General features: G+C 38.4%; 1 protein-coding gene across 1 annotated transcript in view; it reads right to left on the bottom strand.

Annotated features, from left to right (window-relative positions):
• Window positions 1-17016, bottom strand: part of si:ch211-212o1.2 (uncharacterized protein LOC492735 homolog) — a 49786-nt gene that overhangs the window by 9968 nt on the left and 22802 nt on the right. Inside the window, exons 2-4 of the mRNA XM_042495989.1 lie at window positions 16206-16325; window positions 15788-15879; window positions 5321-5465 (exon numbers count right to left, since the gene is read on the bottom strand). Coding sequence (XP_042351923.1) covers window positions 5321-5465; window positions 15788-15879; window positions 16206-16325 — 357 coding nt within the window. The remainder of the gene's footprint in view (window positions 1-5320; window positions 5466-15787; window positions 15880-16205; window positions 16326-17016) is intronic.

Raw genomic sequence — 17016 nt, 5'->3', positions numbered from 1 at the left:
TTTTTTTAACCTCAGCACTGGGGACAGCAAAAAAAAAAAAAAAAAAGTTTAAAGCAGTTATTCAGGGGTGAGACACTTCAGCCGTCCGTGCCTGAGTGCCTCACACAAGGAAATCTGTCTCTACATTCTCTCTGTTCTTTATTGAACAAGTAAAAGTCTTACTGATGTTCAAATGGGACTATGAATCATCACCCCCCTCACCTTTTAATATTTAAACAACTTGTGCAGTCCCACTCTCATTCTCTAAAGGAACTACACATCATTCCTACAGAGGCGCCCTGGGACGGGACAGAATATGTGCCGTGTTTTTATGCGATATTCAGATGGAGGTGCAGCTGAAGTTGGAGTTCAGACGGAGGTTAGGGAAAAGGGGACAGCAGTTTACTGGCTCTGTGAGAAAGTTGCACCCAAACAGCATTTGGAGTGCATCTTTCTTTAATGTGGTGTATTTTCTTTTGAAACAGGAAACGGTCAGGACTTTTCACACTGAGAGGCTGACGGTCCAGCTCCAAAAATGTATTTGTGGCGGTAGATGATTTAGTTATGGCGGCCTTCCACAAATAAATTGATGTGTGGGAAAACCTGGACACCTTGCTGCAAAATGTTTGTATTGTTTTCATGATGGCAGCAGGAGCCAGAGTCAGAGTCAACACATCAACCAGCTTGGTGAGCGATGTCCGGTCGAACAGATGCACAGTGGAAAATTTACACACCAGAATAAACTGTAACCCTGAAACGGGATGAAATGTTTTTATTTTGCTGATGTGTAGCCCAAACATTATTTACGGTGGCGGAATATAACCAAGTCCATTTACCAAAATGCAAATCTGAGCTATTTGTATAGTAAAATAATAAAATGCTGCTTACACATCAAAATATGCATCAGTAATAATAAACCAGTGATATATTAACCCTTTAAACCCAAGCAAACTGGCTTGATTTCTTTCAGTAACATGTGAAGATGATTGGCAACTTATGCAACAAGAAATGGCACCGAAATTTGCAAGAAAATAGAAAAAAAAAGACAATAAAATCTTCCGAAAATGAGTAAAGAAAGAAAGAAAGAAAGAAAGAAAGAAAGAAAGAGAGAAAGAAAGAAGCAAGGTTAAAAAAAGCAATTAACCTGAGAAAAGTACTTCAAAATATAATAATTCTGTAACAAAGTTTGTAATATAGAATTAAAATAATTATAATTATAGCTTTCAAGTCGATCATTTCCTTTGTCCTGCACTTTTTTTGAAAAAAAAAAATAAAACAAAAAAAAAACGTACTCCAGTTTGTTTAAATGTGAGAGGCATTTGAATGCAGTACAAAAAGTGATGTGGATCCAGGCTCGAAAGGGTTAAATAATGCAGGACCTTATTGTAGAGTATTTTAATAGTGATTTCTTATTTTACTTCTCATGTACAGTAAATGAGCTCAGAGTGTGCCCAGCTATACTGAAAGGGAGCCAAATATTGACATCTGTCAAGTAAATCTTCTATTTCTTTTCAAACGTTGCAAAAATGTGAACTAAAAGCATTTTGTCAGCAGGCATAAGTATTTCATTAGCTTCTCCTAAAAGCAGATTTACGCCGGGAGCTGTAGAAAGCGTGCCTGAAGAGGAGATGGTTTCAGGGAAGTGGTTTAAGTTCATAGCGTCAGTGTTGATGTGAGCTGACAGGTGACAAACATGTCAGGACTCATACAGTCTGAAACGCAGCCGCTGTTTTTGTTGTTTGAGCAGAATTCAGAGTCAGACGAAACTGAGCCAGCGACACTTTTTACTCGGTGGAAGGTTTCCGTCCATGTTTTTTGTCTTCTGTCTAAAACCAAATGGAAGTCTACAGCCTGTCCATCACAGCTCTAACTCTTGTTATTCACTTGAGTCTTTCTGTCGGTATGACTTACAGCTGTCCTCTCCCCGTCTCCCTCCAACCCTCGTCCTCCCTCTCTTTGGTTAAAACAGCGATCTCTTGACCCCCGTTCAAGTGCAGACATGACAGCTGGAGATGTCACCTCACGGCTTTCAGCTTTTCCCATCTACCTCTGTCTTCGTCTTTGTCTGGTGACCGCTTGACACAGTGAGGAGCTTGACATGACAGGTTTAGATGTCACCTAACCGCTACATGACCCTCTGCCCCCCCCCCCCCCCTCTCTCTGGCTCCCTCTCTTCTCCGTACACTCTCACCCTCTGTCTCAAACTCTTAGCGGTGACCTCTTAAGGTGCAGACATGACAGGTGTAGATGTCACCGCGCCTCTGCTCGTCTCCGTCTCGTGACCTCCTGACTCCCCGCGGTGTGTGACATGACAGGTGTGGATGTCACCTACAAGTGAACCTCACTACCGCTCTAATCTTCTCTCCCTCACACACCCCCGTACGCTGCTCCCTGCTGCGGACAAGCAGCTGACCTTTGCAAGTTCCCCCTTTTTGGATGTATAAGAATTTCTTGCAGATTTGTTCAATTTTGATCCATATTTTTCCTAAATACCAAACAAGAGATCTCTACTAAGGATGTATGATATTAGATTTTTTGCAGATAACCAATATGTCTAAATACAACAACTCATTTGGCCGATAACCAATACCAATATCAGTCTGTTCACTTTTTTCTCCCACCTCATTTTAGTGATCATTTTCTTGTGCTGCTTTCAAATGCTTTTTACAAGTATTTCAACCTTTGAAACATGAGCAAACTGCTTTGATTTCTCTCAAAAACACATGGAAAAGGCAATTTAGAAAATTACTTTCAATAGAATTAGTTTTGATTATTTTCTAAATAAGCTATGAAAAAATGTCTGGAGAACTGTATTTATAAATATCATAATTATATGTTTGGAATTATTTTTACAGAATTATTATAATTTGTAACCATCTTTTAGAAAGGTAATTTCCCTGTTTTTGTTGTTTTTGTTTTTACTGTCCTGTTGTTTTTCATGTACTTTTTACAAATTCCTTGCTTATTTCTGGATCATTTGTTCTTAAGTTGCTCATTGCCTTCAGGTATTTGACAGAAGTCAAGCAAATTAAGTCTCATGTAGTATTGCCAGTTTAATCAAATATGACAAAAAACTGTTTTTCTTTTTATAAATTTCACCATCTACAGCTTTGAGGTGGGCAAATCTTAAGTGACGAAAAACATGTTAAATAAAAAAAAAGAAAAAGAAAAAAAAGGTAATCTTGTTTTAGTTATAATTGAAATTATGACACGTACAGAGAAAATTCTGGCCAAGTAAATCTCACAGGATTTTTTTTTTCAACGATGTAATTATTTGTGATCACCATTTCCGTCCAGCGTTCTGTGCTATCAGTTGGTTAAAGAGTTAAGATAGTAGATTATCCATCTTTGGGCAAATAATCAGCTGATTGGTTGACTGTATTCACAACAGCAGACAAAGACTGTCAAAGACTCTTGTGAGTAGCTCAACCCCATAAAAACGCAGCTGACTGATGTCCGCTCCCCTCCTCGGTACCCATCGGTGACCTTTCGGCTCAAGTTGAAGTGCAGACAAGACAGGTGGAGACGTCCCCTCCTCAATAACAGGTTGCTCTATTTCTCCTGCTGATCTTCCTCCTCCTGTCCCTCCCCTCCTGCCCTGCGCTCATAAGGTCAGCTCACATGATTACCTGCAAAACTGCCCCATGCTTCCCCACGACCAGTGGACACACTTCAGCCAGCTGAGTCTGTTTGCTCCCTTTGGCATCCAGCAACGCTAAGTCACTGCTACACTTTGTCAGGTCTGTAAAGTTGGCCTTCTTTAAAGTCACATCATAGATATCAAGGCCATCCACACCAAACACTATAACCACAACCATAATGATGTGAGCATCAACACTTATGAACGATAACGTTCTGTAAACAGCGGTGCAGAGCATGCACCATGCACTCCATAAAAATCTATGTCAATGAGCGGCTACCGCTGTATGTCCTGAGGAGGTTGAGGAGAAACAAACAGAAAACTAAAAGGACATGGGTTCACGAATTCTTCAAAGATGACAGAAATTGGGTGAATCAAACACTCTATTACAAGAGCTGTCGTCTTTGGAAGACGAGATTCATTCATACTTTCTTCAATATCAGTTTGCTGACATTCTGGATGGTAAAAGAGGACATCAGTCAAGACAAAACCCAATACAGAGACCCCATCAGTGCCAGAGACCATTTGGCTTGATTGTTTTCGTTGAAATTATCGTTTGCATCTGCAGCCCAGTAATACATCATATGGCCTTTAATAGTTGTGACTGAGTGATTATACCATGTTAAAGGTTGTTCCTAAATCCTTAATGAAACAGATAAGCTGCCATTAAGAAGCCCATATTGTGAGCATTCCTGAACTTTATTTTGTAGAAAACGTCACTGAAATGTTCTGATGGCACTCACTGAAAACTTTAAATTTAGAGGATTTGGATCTGAATTTAAAATTTGTAATGTAGCCTATAAATCATCATATCAAGGTGATGTTTTTTAATCAACACAAAGGACTTTTTCTTTCATCTTCCTAGTCTTATATTCCGGTCAAATTTTGCTTACTGTACCTCTGCAACTGCAGTCACTCTGCACTTTACACTTGTATATATGTATATATGTATATATGTATAGTCTCTTAGTTTTTAGTTTTTTAAGCGTATTCCTTTTATATTCTATTAATATTGTTCTATCTATCTATCTATCTATATGGTCAGGGAGACTTACTGATGACTAAATTCATGGGAATACCAAAAGAAAACAAAACAGTCCACTAATAGTGGAGTCCACAGCTTCATACATCTTTTTCCACATAAAAACATACATTTTGTGGTCCAAATTAGATCTATGGATCTATATAAGGATCTGTTAGATGTGACATCTAAATAAGACAGATTCTAATTGGCTGTTAGTATTTCTATTGTTCATGATATCACTCAAAGAGTGATCGAAACGATATCGTTCAACACTTTTATTGTCGTTATAGTTGGACTCCGCCATCCACTTGAGTTGGAACAATTTTTGAAACCATCTTTTCATAGTTATAATTCTTGGTGTGGACGGCCTTATGCTTTAACAGTGTTCACAGGTGGGAGGCTGGTGAGGGATTGCATCCACATGCTACACTTGTGATTCCCACCGCTTTGCTGAGACATCTGTGCAGAGGTGAGATCTCGAGATAACTCAAACCTCTGCAGGTGTTACATTCCCGAGATCCTCACTCACAGGTGATAACAAAGTGAATGTGTAAATGTTTCACGCAGGAAACAAACAAGGACACAAAAAACACAGCATGCATGCTTCACTGTTGCTGCACTTCCTCATCACCAGAGGAGGAATTCAAGTTCTGTGTGTGCGCCCAAGTGTGTGCTACCTGGTGTGTATGTGAGGAACTTGTAGGCCATGTGAGCCAGTGGGAGGATGGGGATCATACAGTTGTCGCCATTGGTTTCAATGAAGTCGTGACGAGTGATGGCGGTTGGATCGATGTGGTGCTCCCTGAATGGACGAATAAATGCCTGCAGAAAGAGAGAGAGAGAATAATTATTTATATAACAAATAATTATAATAATAATTTCTGTAAATTATTCCAACTTTTAAGGCAGCAGCATTATGTGATGGATTTAAATCGACCAACTGTGAGCTTAATTTGAGCCAGAATGGATTGGAATGGACAGCTCTAAAGGTGTCAGTGGATAATCAATTTTGGTGAACCACCAACAGAGAATGAAAGCAACTTGTAACATGTAACTACTTATAGCAATTAAATTACAAAATAGATATAACTGTAATCAGTTACTGAGAAAAAATAGGCAATTAAATTACAATTACTAATCAAAATGTTGGTGATTTAACCACTATTGTTGTCGTTATAGTTGGACTCTGCAATCCACTTGAGTTGGAACGATTTTAAAAACCATCTTTGTATAGTTATCATTCTTGGTGTGGATGGCCTAATGCTTTATGCTTTATGCTTTCACCAACATTTTTGCTACGCATGCTACTCTTCAGTTACTGCACATGTGCAAACATGGTGCTCACTGTCTAACCCTGCAGTCTCCAGCCGCTTACTCACCACGGCGACCTTGCAGGAGACCGAAGGGTGGCCATAATGTCCCTGCAATGGCAAAAATGTTGTCCCATCAACGAGACAGCATTACCAAGAGCGGCGCCACTAGCTATTAGCTACCAACAGAGCCAGGTGATGAGCAGTGCAGCGCGACAGAGGCTCATGTTAGCTAATCAGTAGAGGCTGTAGGGGTGGGCACTGTGTCACTGTGTTTCTGCTAGGACTGGGCTATAAATCGATTTAATTGATTAATGCAAACTTTTGGTGTAGGACAATTTTCTCTTTAACTTCCTCCACTGCACTCTTCGGGCTTCCGTAGTTCATAGTGGGCTGTGCTCTCCCCCCGTGCTTACCATCCAGAGATACACACACGACAAATTCACAGCAAGTGATAATGACAATGAAGAGTAGGCTCCCAAAAAAGGCAGTCTCGTCAGTTATTCTGAATCGGTTCGGTTTTGCGGCGTCAGATCTTGAACAAACCCCTGTCCACAATTTATTTTCAGGCCATATCGCCCAGTCCTAGTTTCCACATGTTAAAGTGGTGAGCTGGCTGTCTGTCAGCAAAGCCAACAGAAAAAAAACATAAAAGTCAATACATTTACATTTCAATATCATTTCATCACCTCTAAATGGAAAGTGCTTTAAAAGTTGTTGCAAAAGCTCACTGAGTCACTGGAGCCTCTCCTTCAGACATAAAGGAGAGGCTCTAATATTTTGTGTCATTTTGTGTTTTTTTCTTCAAACCTAACCATTACCACTTAATGGGTATCAAAACTGACATCCGTACACAGCACTGAAATGTTAGTCCTGCATTAACAAAAAGGCTGTGATTGACACTGAAATTGTTTCTCTAGGTGCAAGAGTCGAAAATCTAAAGCTCAAAACACAGAGCTGTTCATTACTGAAACCGCTAATCAATTGTGCAACAGTCATGACAGTTTTATTTTGAAATCATTGGTCATCAGAAAATCCTGCTTCTTGTACTTTATATACAGGATGTATTCGGTATATCTTTACGAGATTCTACTAAAATCAACATTGCAAATGAAACAGGGAGGCCAAACCCGAACATTTAAATAAACAGCAAAGAGAAAATTCTCCCTAGTTTCTGGCTTTCGTCCTCTCGATTAAACACACACACACACACACACACACACACACACACACACACACACACACACACACACACACACACACACACACACTTCTCTCGAAATGAAACTGATGTGATAAACAACAATAGACAGAAAAACAGGAGATTTATGTACTTCATTTACATTCACTTTAAATAGGAACACAAAACAGACACTGGAAAGCGTTGTTTACAGTCTTTACGCAAATGCAGATCAAATGCTCACACACACCCCAAAACACACACACACCACGACTCAGCGGTGCCCAGCAGCCCGCACAACCCCAAAGCTCATATCCAGCATCCTAATAAACCACAGAACAGCAGTCGGCTCGTGCAAAAACACTCATACACATAAATGACCCATGGACGCCACACACAAACTCCAAAATGTGAGCTTCAAACACACACACACACAGACACACAGACACACTCACAAACCCCACCTGCACTGTGCAGAGGCAGACACCTGTCTGTGAGAGCATGGGGGTCTCAAATGAAAGACTGAATCTGAATCTCAGAAGCACAAAAGAGGACAAAAAGACACACACACACACACACACACACACACACACACACACACACACAACAAACACAGGTTAAAGGTATTTTTTTTCCCTCTGTGGAAAAAGCAAAAAAAAGGTAGGTTTGCATCTGTATTTCCACAGTGTGCATCTGTGCATGTGTGGAGCAGTGGAAGCATCAGCATGGAAACTCATTATTGTCGCGTTAGCTGTTCGGACCAATCACACGCGCCTATCAGCGCGCGTCGTTGGTAGGTTCTGCTGCAGACACAGTAACTATCTGTTGATATCTTCACAATTATGTACCCATCTCCGCTGTCCCCCCTCCTCTGCCCCACCTCTCCTCTCCCATCACCCCCCTCCTCTCGCCGCAGCCCTCAGCCAGATGAAAGCCCGGCTAAGCCGTGGAGGTCGTGCCGAGCAGGGCGGCATCAGCGCTCCCAGTTAACGGCAGGCCACCAGTCGCCGCGTGTCCTCTAATCCCACACCGTTTAACGGGCCGCCTCGCACGACGTCCGTTAATCACAAGCTCACATCGCCCATCGCCCCAGCAACCAGCGCTGTCCCACTGGTTGAACGGACACGCCCTTCCACCCCCTTCCCTTTTTTTTGTCCTTCCGACCTTTATACTGTATTTTCATCTCACTTTTTATTGGTTTCTCTTTCTGACTACATATTTTCATCTGTGCCATCTCTTTTTTTCTGGCCTTTAAGAGGGAATGGACAAGCCATTCAGTTAACTTCGACACTGTAATCAGCTTTATCCGAGAGTAGCATTAAAAGAGACGTGCTTGTTAGAAAGGTAGCACAAAAAGGGGGGGAAATTGACGTAAGGAGAAAAGTATTGATGCTTTTAAAAGATTGCAGAGGAGAAATAGTTGGAGAGTAAGAATCTTTAAAAAAAAAAAAATCCCCAAACTGTAAGCACATCTGGCAAATTTCAATGTGAATCGAGCATCATTGGGAACTAATGAGCGTGACTTTGTCCTCAAAGTGGTGTCATTAGAGGACTGCTAAATCCTTGTTGAGTCAATTAAAGCTCAACGACATGACGACGACAAAAAAACAGCACGGCCCGAAGCTTCGCTAAGGAATAGTTGTAAACACTACTGGGAGAATGTTGTGCACTTTTTAAGATAGTGTTGCAGTTTTGGCACTGGGGAGCAAAAAGGCTTTTATGGATTCAAATCAAAGCAAATCATTGTTATACAATTCCTAATGAGGAGCATTAGCAGTGTGCAGTATGGGAGAGTTTTACGTTCAGTCACTCTGAGGTAGAGCAACATCACCTTGCAATTAAGGGATGTAGATGTGGGGAGGGAAGGTATTTTGAGAGTATTGTGACTGTATGTTTTCACAATGTACTCACTAATGATTCTAATAATTATAATAATAATAATAATAGGTGAATTATCATTTAGCCTGGGGATTTTACCCACCAGAGTACCTACAAAAAAAGAAATCCATCCCGAAATCCTGTAGTTTTAGAGGAACAATGTCAACTAAAAAAGAATGAAATAATTAGTTGATTAATTGATTAGTTGATCAACAGAAATAAATACAAATTTATACCATTTTTTTTTTCTTCTGTTGATCAACTAATCAATTGACTGATCACTTTGGTTATTTTTTATAGCAAAATCAAACATTCCCTGGTTGAAGCTTCTCACATGAGATGATTTCCTGCTTTTTGTCATATTTCATTTTGTAATTATTATTTGTTATATTGTAAATTGAATTTCAACTAAATATGAAACAATTAGTCAATAAGTTAATTAGTAGATCAACAAAATTAAATATCTGCAATTAATTTGATACATTAGCAAATTATCAGATATATAGTGAAATACTTTTTTTCCCCTGCTGATTGACTAATTAATTAATTGACTAATTGATTGCTTTGGGTTTTTCTCAAGCAAAATCAAACATTTGCTGGTTCCAGCTTCTGACATGAGAGGATTTGGTGCATTTATGTTATTTTTTATTTTTCAATTATTTGTCATATTGTATAGTAAGTATCTTTGGGGTTTTGGAGATGGCCTCATTGAACAAAACACAACATTTGTACACATCTGGGAAGTTGAGATATTTTCTTTATTTTTTCATAGATTAAATGCACATTGGCATATTAATCGGGAATGGAAATAATTGTTGATAGCAGCCCTAATGTCAGTTGTCTCAAATTTTCATTGAATCGGACTTTTTCAGGAATAAGTAATCATTCTGTATATTAAATTGCTATTTAAGTTTAAGAAAATTTCAGAATTTTTATTTTTTTTAAAAAGTGAATAAGTACGTGTGAAAATGATAAAATGTATTGAGCACCAGCAGCTCTGTGGCATCCCAGTACTTCTTTGCTGCTTCACAATGAAATTTGTGGGCTTTTGATGAGTCCTGTTTTTTGTTTTTTAACAGATTTTTGTCAGCAGTTACTGTGAGAGAGTAGAGAGCAGGGTGTCATCTGTCTGGAATCTGACCAGACAAGTTTAGGTATGTAGCCCACACCTCTGACACTGCAGCACATTTTTTATTATTGAGTGTGTCGATGAGCTTTTGTCAATGACTAAGACGAGACCTTGAAGAACTACAAATAAATCTTTGTTACTAAGAACAATGATGAAATGTATGTTTTGTCTTTGTTGATGAGACGAGGCTTAAATGTTAGTGCTGGGCTGTAGGACCTCGGCGTGCTGATGGATTGGTAATTGGTTACAAGATGTTTCGCTAACCTGAAAAACTCTCAAAACAGAGCAGTGTAAGCCATTAGCGAAAGCGTTGAGCAGTATTTTGTTGTGTGTGTGTGTGTCTGACTGTGGATGGTGGAGCTGTTGAAAGGATTTGCGAGTTTGTTAGTTGCAGTAGTGGCAAAACAAGCCGGATTTCACATCTGTTGATCTCCGCAGGACTCCACTCAGATCTGGACTGTCTCGAAAACTTGGTTTGATTGCTGTTTGATGAGTAGGTAAGAGGCTCGGTTATTTGTGAATTTAGCTGCTGCAACTTAACAGTCTGAACTCAGCAGGGTTTCCTCTGACGGAGCTCAAAGTCCAGTGTTAATCACAGACTCTACAGTGAACCTTATAGCTGTCTATTTATCTCAAACTGGTAATATATGGTCTGAAAGTTTGAGATTTGAAAGATTTTGATTTTCAATTGATGATCACTAAGCTTGTGCCAATAAAAACCGCAAAAGACGCAACACAACATGTGTTTTTAAGGGTGAGTTTTACAATATTTTGGCTTGATTTTTCACGTTTTGTTCTATCAAGACCTTTTTTTAATGTGCAAATTAAAAATACTCATACAAAATGTCTCCTCTGTTACCTTTGAGGCAAAAGTTTTCCTCAGATATTCAAGATATACCGGCCATACTGGGCCAATGACTTCAACAGACAGAAAATGCAGTTTCCAGAGCAACGCTTACTGCTCTTGTGGCTTTCCCTGCTGGAAATATTATTTATTATAACAATGACAGCTTGACTGGCCGGTATCCCCTTATGGTTAAGAGCAGGAGTCCATATGTGTTGAGTCGACAGGTGTCGAGTCAACATTAAGGGTTCTACACGGTGTCTATAGTACAATCTCAGAGGTCTTAACAAACAACAAGAAACAGGGAACAAAACAAGAACATATACATGTACACACACAGTACATACATACACAAACAATAATAAAAAAAGGGAAATGACAGAACAAACAAGTAACAAAGAGCAACACTGGCTTCAAATGTTTTGTCTACATTTATAACGGCAACCACTATTAGCCTCAGGTGTTCTGCGTCTTTGATATTCAAACCAACCTTAACTGGGAGCACAGGCCTGCTTTATTCTCAGTCTCAACACACACACACACACACACACACACACACACACACACTAACACACTATATTTTCACTCGCCTATTGCCATCCCTCTGTTCTCCGCAAAGGTCTATTTTTCTCTTCCAGTTAAAGTCTTTATTAGAAGTCTCCTACGGTGTCCGACACACCATGCAAATCTCTGACTGCCGCCGTGCCTTTGGTCCCAGTAACTACCCCGAACCCCAATAACTGCTGCACCGTAAATAAACATCAAACCACAGAGTACCTTCAGCAAACAGTAACACAGAGATTGAAAAAGCATTGTTTAGAGTCTACTGAGGGAACAATGCACATGCAAGAAATGTGTTGATATCTAGATAACCCAATGCGGCAACAAAAGAATCACAATACATTAGGTTTAGAGCTCAACAGCAGCAGCAACAGCCTTGTAGAAAATATTAAATAAAAGCTTAATCAGAACAAAACTGAAAACAGCGATAATCTAATCAGATTGTCAATAATTTGCTATCTGGAGTCACACAAAGCCTCTTGTTTTAAAATATGTTAACTCATGATAGATTATTAAATATTAACATTTCAGAGGCATGAATGCTATTCTTTATCAAACTGTTAAAAGTGATTTACAAGCTGCTTTTAAATTGAATTGATGTCTTTTGAAATAGTCTCCACCTTTAAATACCTTCACATGTTGACAGTGAAAGGGAAAGAGACAGAAACTGAAAAAAAATAAATAAAATGTATGGTTGTTTTTATTATGCAAATGTGATATATGCAGATTTGAGGAAAAATCAGATTTGAGTCTGACATCAATTACTAAGGATTAAGGAAAATTTTGCCCAAATATTTATTGTAACATAAACCATGACTTTTTTGGTGATGTTAATACATAAGGGAATTGGAAATTTGAATTTTTAAAATATATATATATTTTAATTTAACTATGATAATATAACAAAATAAATAAAATAAGTTACAAATTATTTTTGAGTTTTGACAATGCAACATTAGGATAAAAAAAAAAACTTAAAATCCTGCTTCCCCCATCTTAGCTTTTTAAAGACTTTACTTATGTTTTACTACCAGTTAAATTCATTCATCTTAAATTATGGTCTTAATGTCTTTTGAGACTTCAAGTCAATGAGATATTTAACAAAAATTGCCCCCAAATTACCAACAATTTAGTAAAACTTTACAAAAAAAAAAAGTAAGCAAAAGACCTGGAAAAAAAAAAAAGCACAAAAAGAGAAAAAAAGTTTAAAAAAAAAAACAAAAAAAAAAAAACAACCCAAAAACAACCAAGAGAATGACACCAAAAAGTGTTGAAAATGAAAAATAATATATATTTGTAAGATATTTTTAAATATGTAAGTAAAACAATTCTAAATAAGTTTTGTTGTAATTTTCTCTAGTTTTTTTATATATCTATTTTTTAATAATCCCCCTTTTAAAACTAATTTTCAGGTCATTTTCTTCTCACTTTTTAATAATTTCTTGCAATTTGTAACATAGCTTTTTTTTAAATATAGCATTTCCTTTTTTTCTCCATGTTTTTGAAAGAAATCAAAACGATTTGCTCTGGTTTTAAAGGGCTAAATAGCTTGATAAAATGTCTAAATGCAGCACAAGAAAACTGATGCTGATCCACGTTTCAAAGGATTCAAGCTCCGAGGGGACCCTGATACAGTAAACAAATATTAACATATCATGAAAGGCTTTTAATACTTTTATGATCATTTAGTACATATGGAAATATTTAAATGTCATAACCGGCATTTTTTTTTCCCTTTCAGGAGACTCAAATCACATCAATTTTGATTACATGGTGAAATATATTAAAACATTAATCATACACTGATAACGTGGGTTCGGCATAAATGATAACTATCATTATAATTAGGATGCTTCAAGCCTCAAAACACACATGAGCTTGAATATTTCCACTAATTAACTATCAATGAATATTTCATAAATACAAGAAATATAAGATGAAATACAAATAGCCACTGAACGCACATCCCATCAATCAATACAAAGTTCACATAAACCAATCTGCAAGCCGCACCTGATCACACTGATTTTAATTGGCTGAAATGAGGATAACCTTTACTCTAATTGGCTGTGGGAAATGGGGTTAATTTGTGTGTGTGCATTAATGTAGGTGACTTGTTTTAATGTGAGCATTAAGTGTATGTGCATCCATCATGATACACGCCTACACACACATGTGCACGCATGTCTTCTGGCACTGAATGCTGTACAAGGTGAGGCCATACACAGTGTGTGTCCATGTGTGGGTGTGTGAGTCATGTGTGTATTGGGGACTATGGACATTACAGTCTGTGGGGAGATCCCTCTGTGAGACACTGACATTTTGTTTCCAGGTCACTATGGCAGTCCTGAGGCTCAGGGGATTAAGGTGTAACCACCATGCTGCCATAGTAACGCTGTCTCAGGGGAGAGGGGACACTGAGACAGTTTCTTCGCTGTAGTCCATAACTCACTGGGTCACAGAAATGTTTATTGCATTCTCAAAAATTCTTTAAATAAAAGCTTGTAAGTTGACAACAAACTTTTATTTTGACAAAACCTCCTAAAGCAAAGAATTATTTTGCTGTCAGTTTGTTTAAAAAGTAAAAAAAAAAACCCAAATAATATCCTCAAGCAAGTGACTTAAACACACAGCAAAGAAAACCAGCGGTGAAAATAAAGTTTGAAATAAGATTTGATGCTGAGGCAGAGTAAGCGCTCCACCACTTCAAAGAAAAAAAAATCTTTTTTAGTGTGAAGGCCACCACTTTCATCTACATGTATGATTAAGTTTCCTGACAAATCTAAATTTGAAGGGACAGTTTACCCCCAAATAAAAAAAAAATCCATATTTTTCCGCTTAACCAGCAGTGCTATTGTTTAATTGAGATTGTTTTGGTGTGAGATGCCGAGTGTTGGTGATATCAGCCATAGAGATGTCTGCTTTCTCTCCATCACAGTGGAACTAGACGGCTTGGTGCTCAATGGCTTGGTGTTCGGCTTGTGGTGCTCAAAGTGTTAAAAAATACATTTGAAAAACTCAAGAGCAACTTTTCTTTTCATGACCCGCTTACTCAAGATAATCCACAGACCTTGTTGTGAGCAGTTTCATGTAGGAACTAGGCTTGGGTGGTATCACAGTGTTACGTATAACTGGGTATTTAGAAATCCTGAAGGCTATTAAACTCGTTGTATGTAGTGCACAGCACGCACCACCAGAGCTCAGTCTCCGACCTCTACTGGTGGAACAGGCAGAAAGACACTGAAAGACACAAAGGCACCTAGTGGTGGAGGGAGAAGTTACAGGACTGCAAACAGTCGGCAAAGGGAGACCATGGGAAATAACGGCGTGTTTTCAAAAACCTGGTAGATTAAGGATTTATTTTGACCAAACTGGAGCTGTTTATTTACCGAAAGTAACCAAGACGGTTTGGTTGAGATTTATTTTGTTTCTGCTGAGTTTGAATTAAGTGTGTTTCATGATGACTTAACGAGACAATTAGCCTCATCAATCTTTCGTGACCAAGAGAAAGTTGAATTCAAAAGGTTTACAGTTGTATTTCTGTTCATTAAGAAAAATAGGCGTGTTACTGTACTAAACATATAAAGTTATGAAATATTATATACTGCCCAAGCTTAGTCGGAACTATTTTCTTTCTACCTAGCTACACTCAACAACTGTATCACCATACAGAAGGAAGCATGCATCTAATACTCCATAATCTCCTCCATAACTACATGCACACTTCCTTTTGTAGTTTGTAGAGAGAAAATAGTTCCAGCTGTGTAGTTCCAAGTGTTAACTAGTTCCATTATATTTGAGAGAAGGCAGATATTTCTACAGCTGATATCTCCCCCACTCAGCAGTTTACGCCGAAATAATCTACATTGATTGAGGTTATAGGAAGAAATATGTATTTTTATCTGGGGTAGAAATGTCCCTTAAAAAGCTCTTATTGCAAAAAAACAAATGGCAACTGAACGAACTGTTTAACAACATATTTAAAATTCCAAAAAACTAACAATTCAGACTGATTGTACCACCAACACAATAGCAATCGCTACACTGGCCCAAAAATTGTGTACCTCATTTGTCAGGCTGGTATCAATGTCCCAGTTCAGGCAGAATCATAAATAAAGGGAAGAGTGAGGAAAAGTAGACTTTACTTTGTATAGTAGTAAACTGATGGCAAATGACTACAAGCTGTTTAACGCAGCCTCGGCAGTCGGGCTGTGTGTCTATACTATACGTATGTGTGCTCACCTTGCCAATAACAGGGATGTCCACAGATCCCCAAGTGTCCGCCCCCCAGTGCACCATCCCCGATGCAAAGTCTGCCGTCACGATTCCTAGGACTGGCACATAAACACAGAGAGCCACAGGAAAAAAGGGATAACATATGTTGTTATCAGATCCGCAAGCAAACACCAAAACAGAATTTTATAAAAGTGCTACAAAAACCTCATATGGACTGGAACAATGATTTGGGACTGCACTGGTTTTAGAGAAATTATTTCAAACATTTATTTATTACAAAAAAAAGAAAGAAAAGGAGAAAGATCTATATTTATAGCAATCTCTTGGATACTTTGATAGATTGTTTTAAAGGGATTTCTTTTCTGAGGGAAGCTTTATATTAGCTCAGAAATTAAAAATGCAGTCTTTCTGACTCCCAGCTCACCAATGCCAACGATGATCTTGTAGATGTGAACGGTGGAGAAGTGCAGGAGGAGGAAGGAGAAGTTGATGATGAAAAGGAAGAGGCACAGAATCACACACACCCACTCCTGGAGCCGCTTACCTGAAGACAGACAAAGACCAGAAAAGACATGGTATTATTCATCAATTTTGAGCTGTAAAAAATCAGAATAAACTAAAATATCCTGTAGATTACGTAGAGGGCACTGCACAAACTGGCCCCCAGTTACATCTCTGATCTCATTGTTCCTTGTTCTACTTCTCCACCACTCACGTCCCCAAATCTTGGCCTTTTATCCTTTATCCATCCATCAATTTCTCCAATATGTAGGATTTTAAGAGATTTCTGGGATTTAATGACATTTCTAGAATTTTAGGACGTTTCTTAAATTTTAGGACATTTCTAGGATTTTAAGACATTTCTCAGATTTTAGGATGTTTCTCGGATTTTAGGAAGTTTCTCGGATTTTAGGATGTTTCTCGGATTTTAGGACATTTCTCAAATTGTAGGACGTTTATAGAGTTTTAAGACATTAGGAACAGTGACAGGACCTCTGTTAGGGGGTGCGGGGGATCCTCCACTGGCACTGTTTTTGCTAAAAAAAGCTTATTTTGATGCTGTTTTATGCACTCTAGCACCTTAAGTATGCTAAAAGTACAAAAACAATTTTGAGTGTAAATCACTTTATTTTTATTGTGAATTAGAAGGTTCATCCCACAGACTGTAAGTTGAGTATCACCAGGTTAATGTTTGTCCACGTATTCAAGGCAGAATTAACCAAAAGCTAACATCC

Source organism: Plectropomus leopardus, chromosome 11 (genome assembly GCF_008729295.1).
Source record: "Plectropomus leopardus isolate mb chromosome 11, YSFRI_Pleo_2.0, whole genome shotgun sequence".
NCBI lineage: Eukaryota > Metazoa > Chordata > Actinopteri > Perciformes > Serranidae > Plectropomus > Plectropomus leopardus.
Note: the sequence above shows the minus strand (reverse complement) of the source record. Positions and strands in the feature narration are given on the sequence as shown.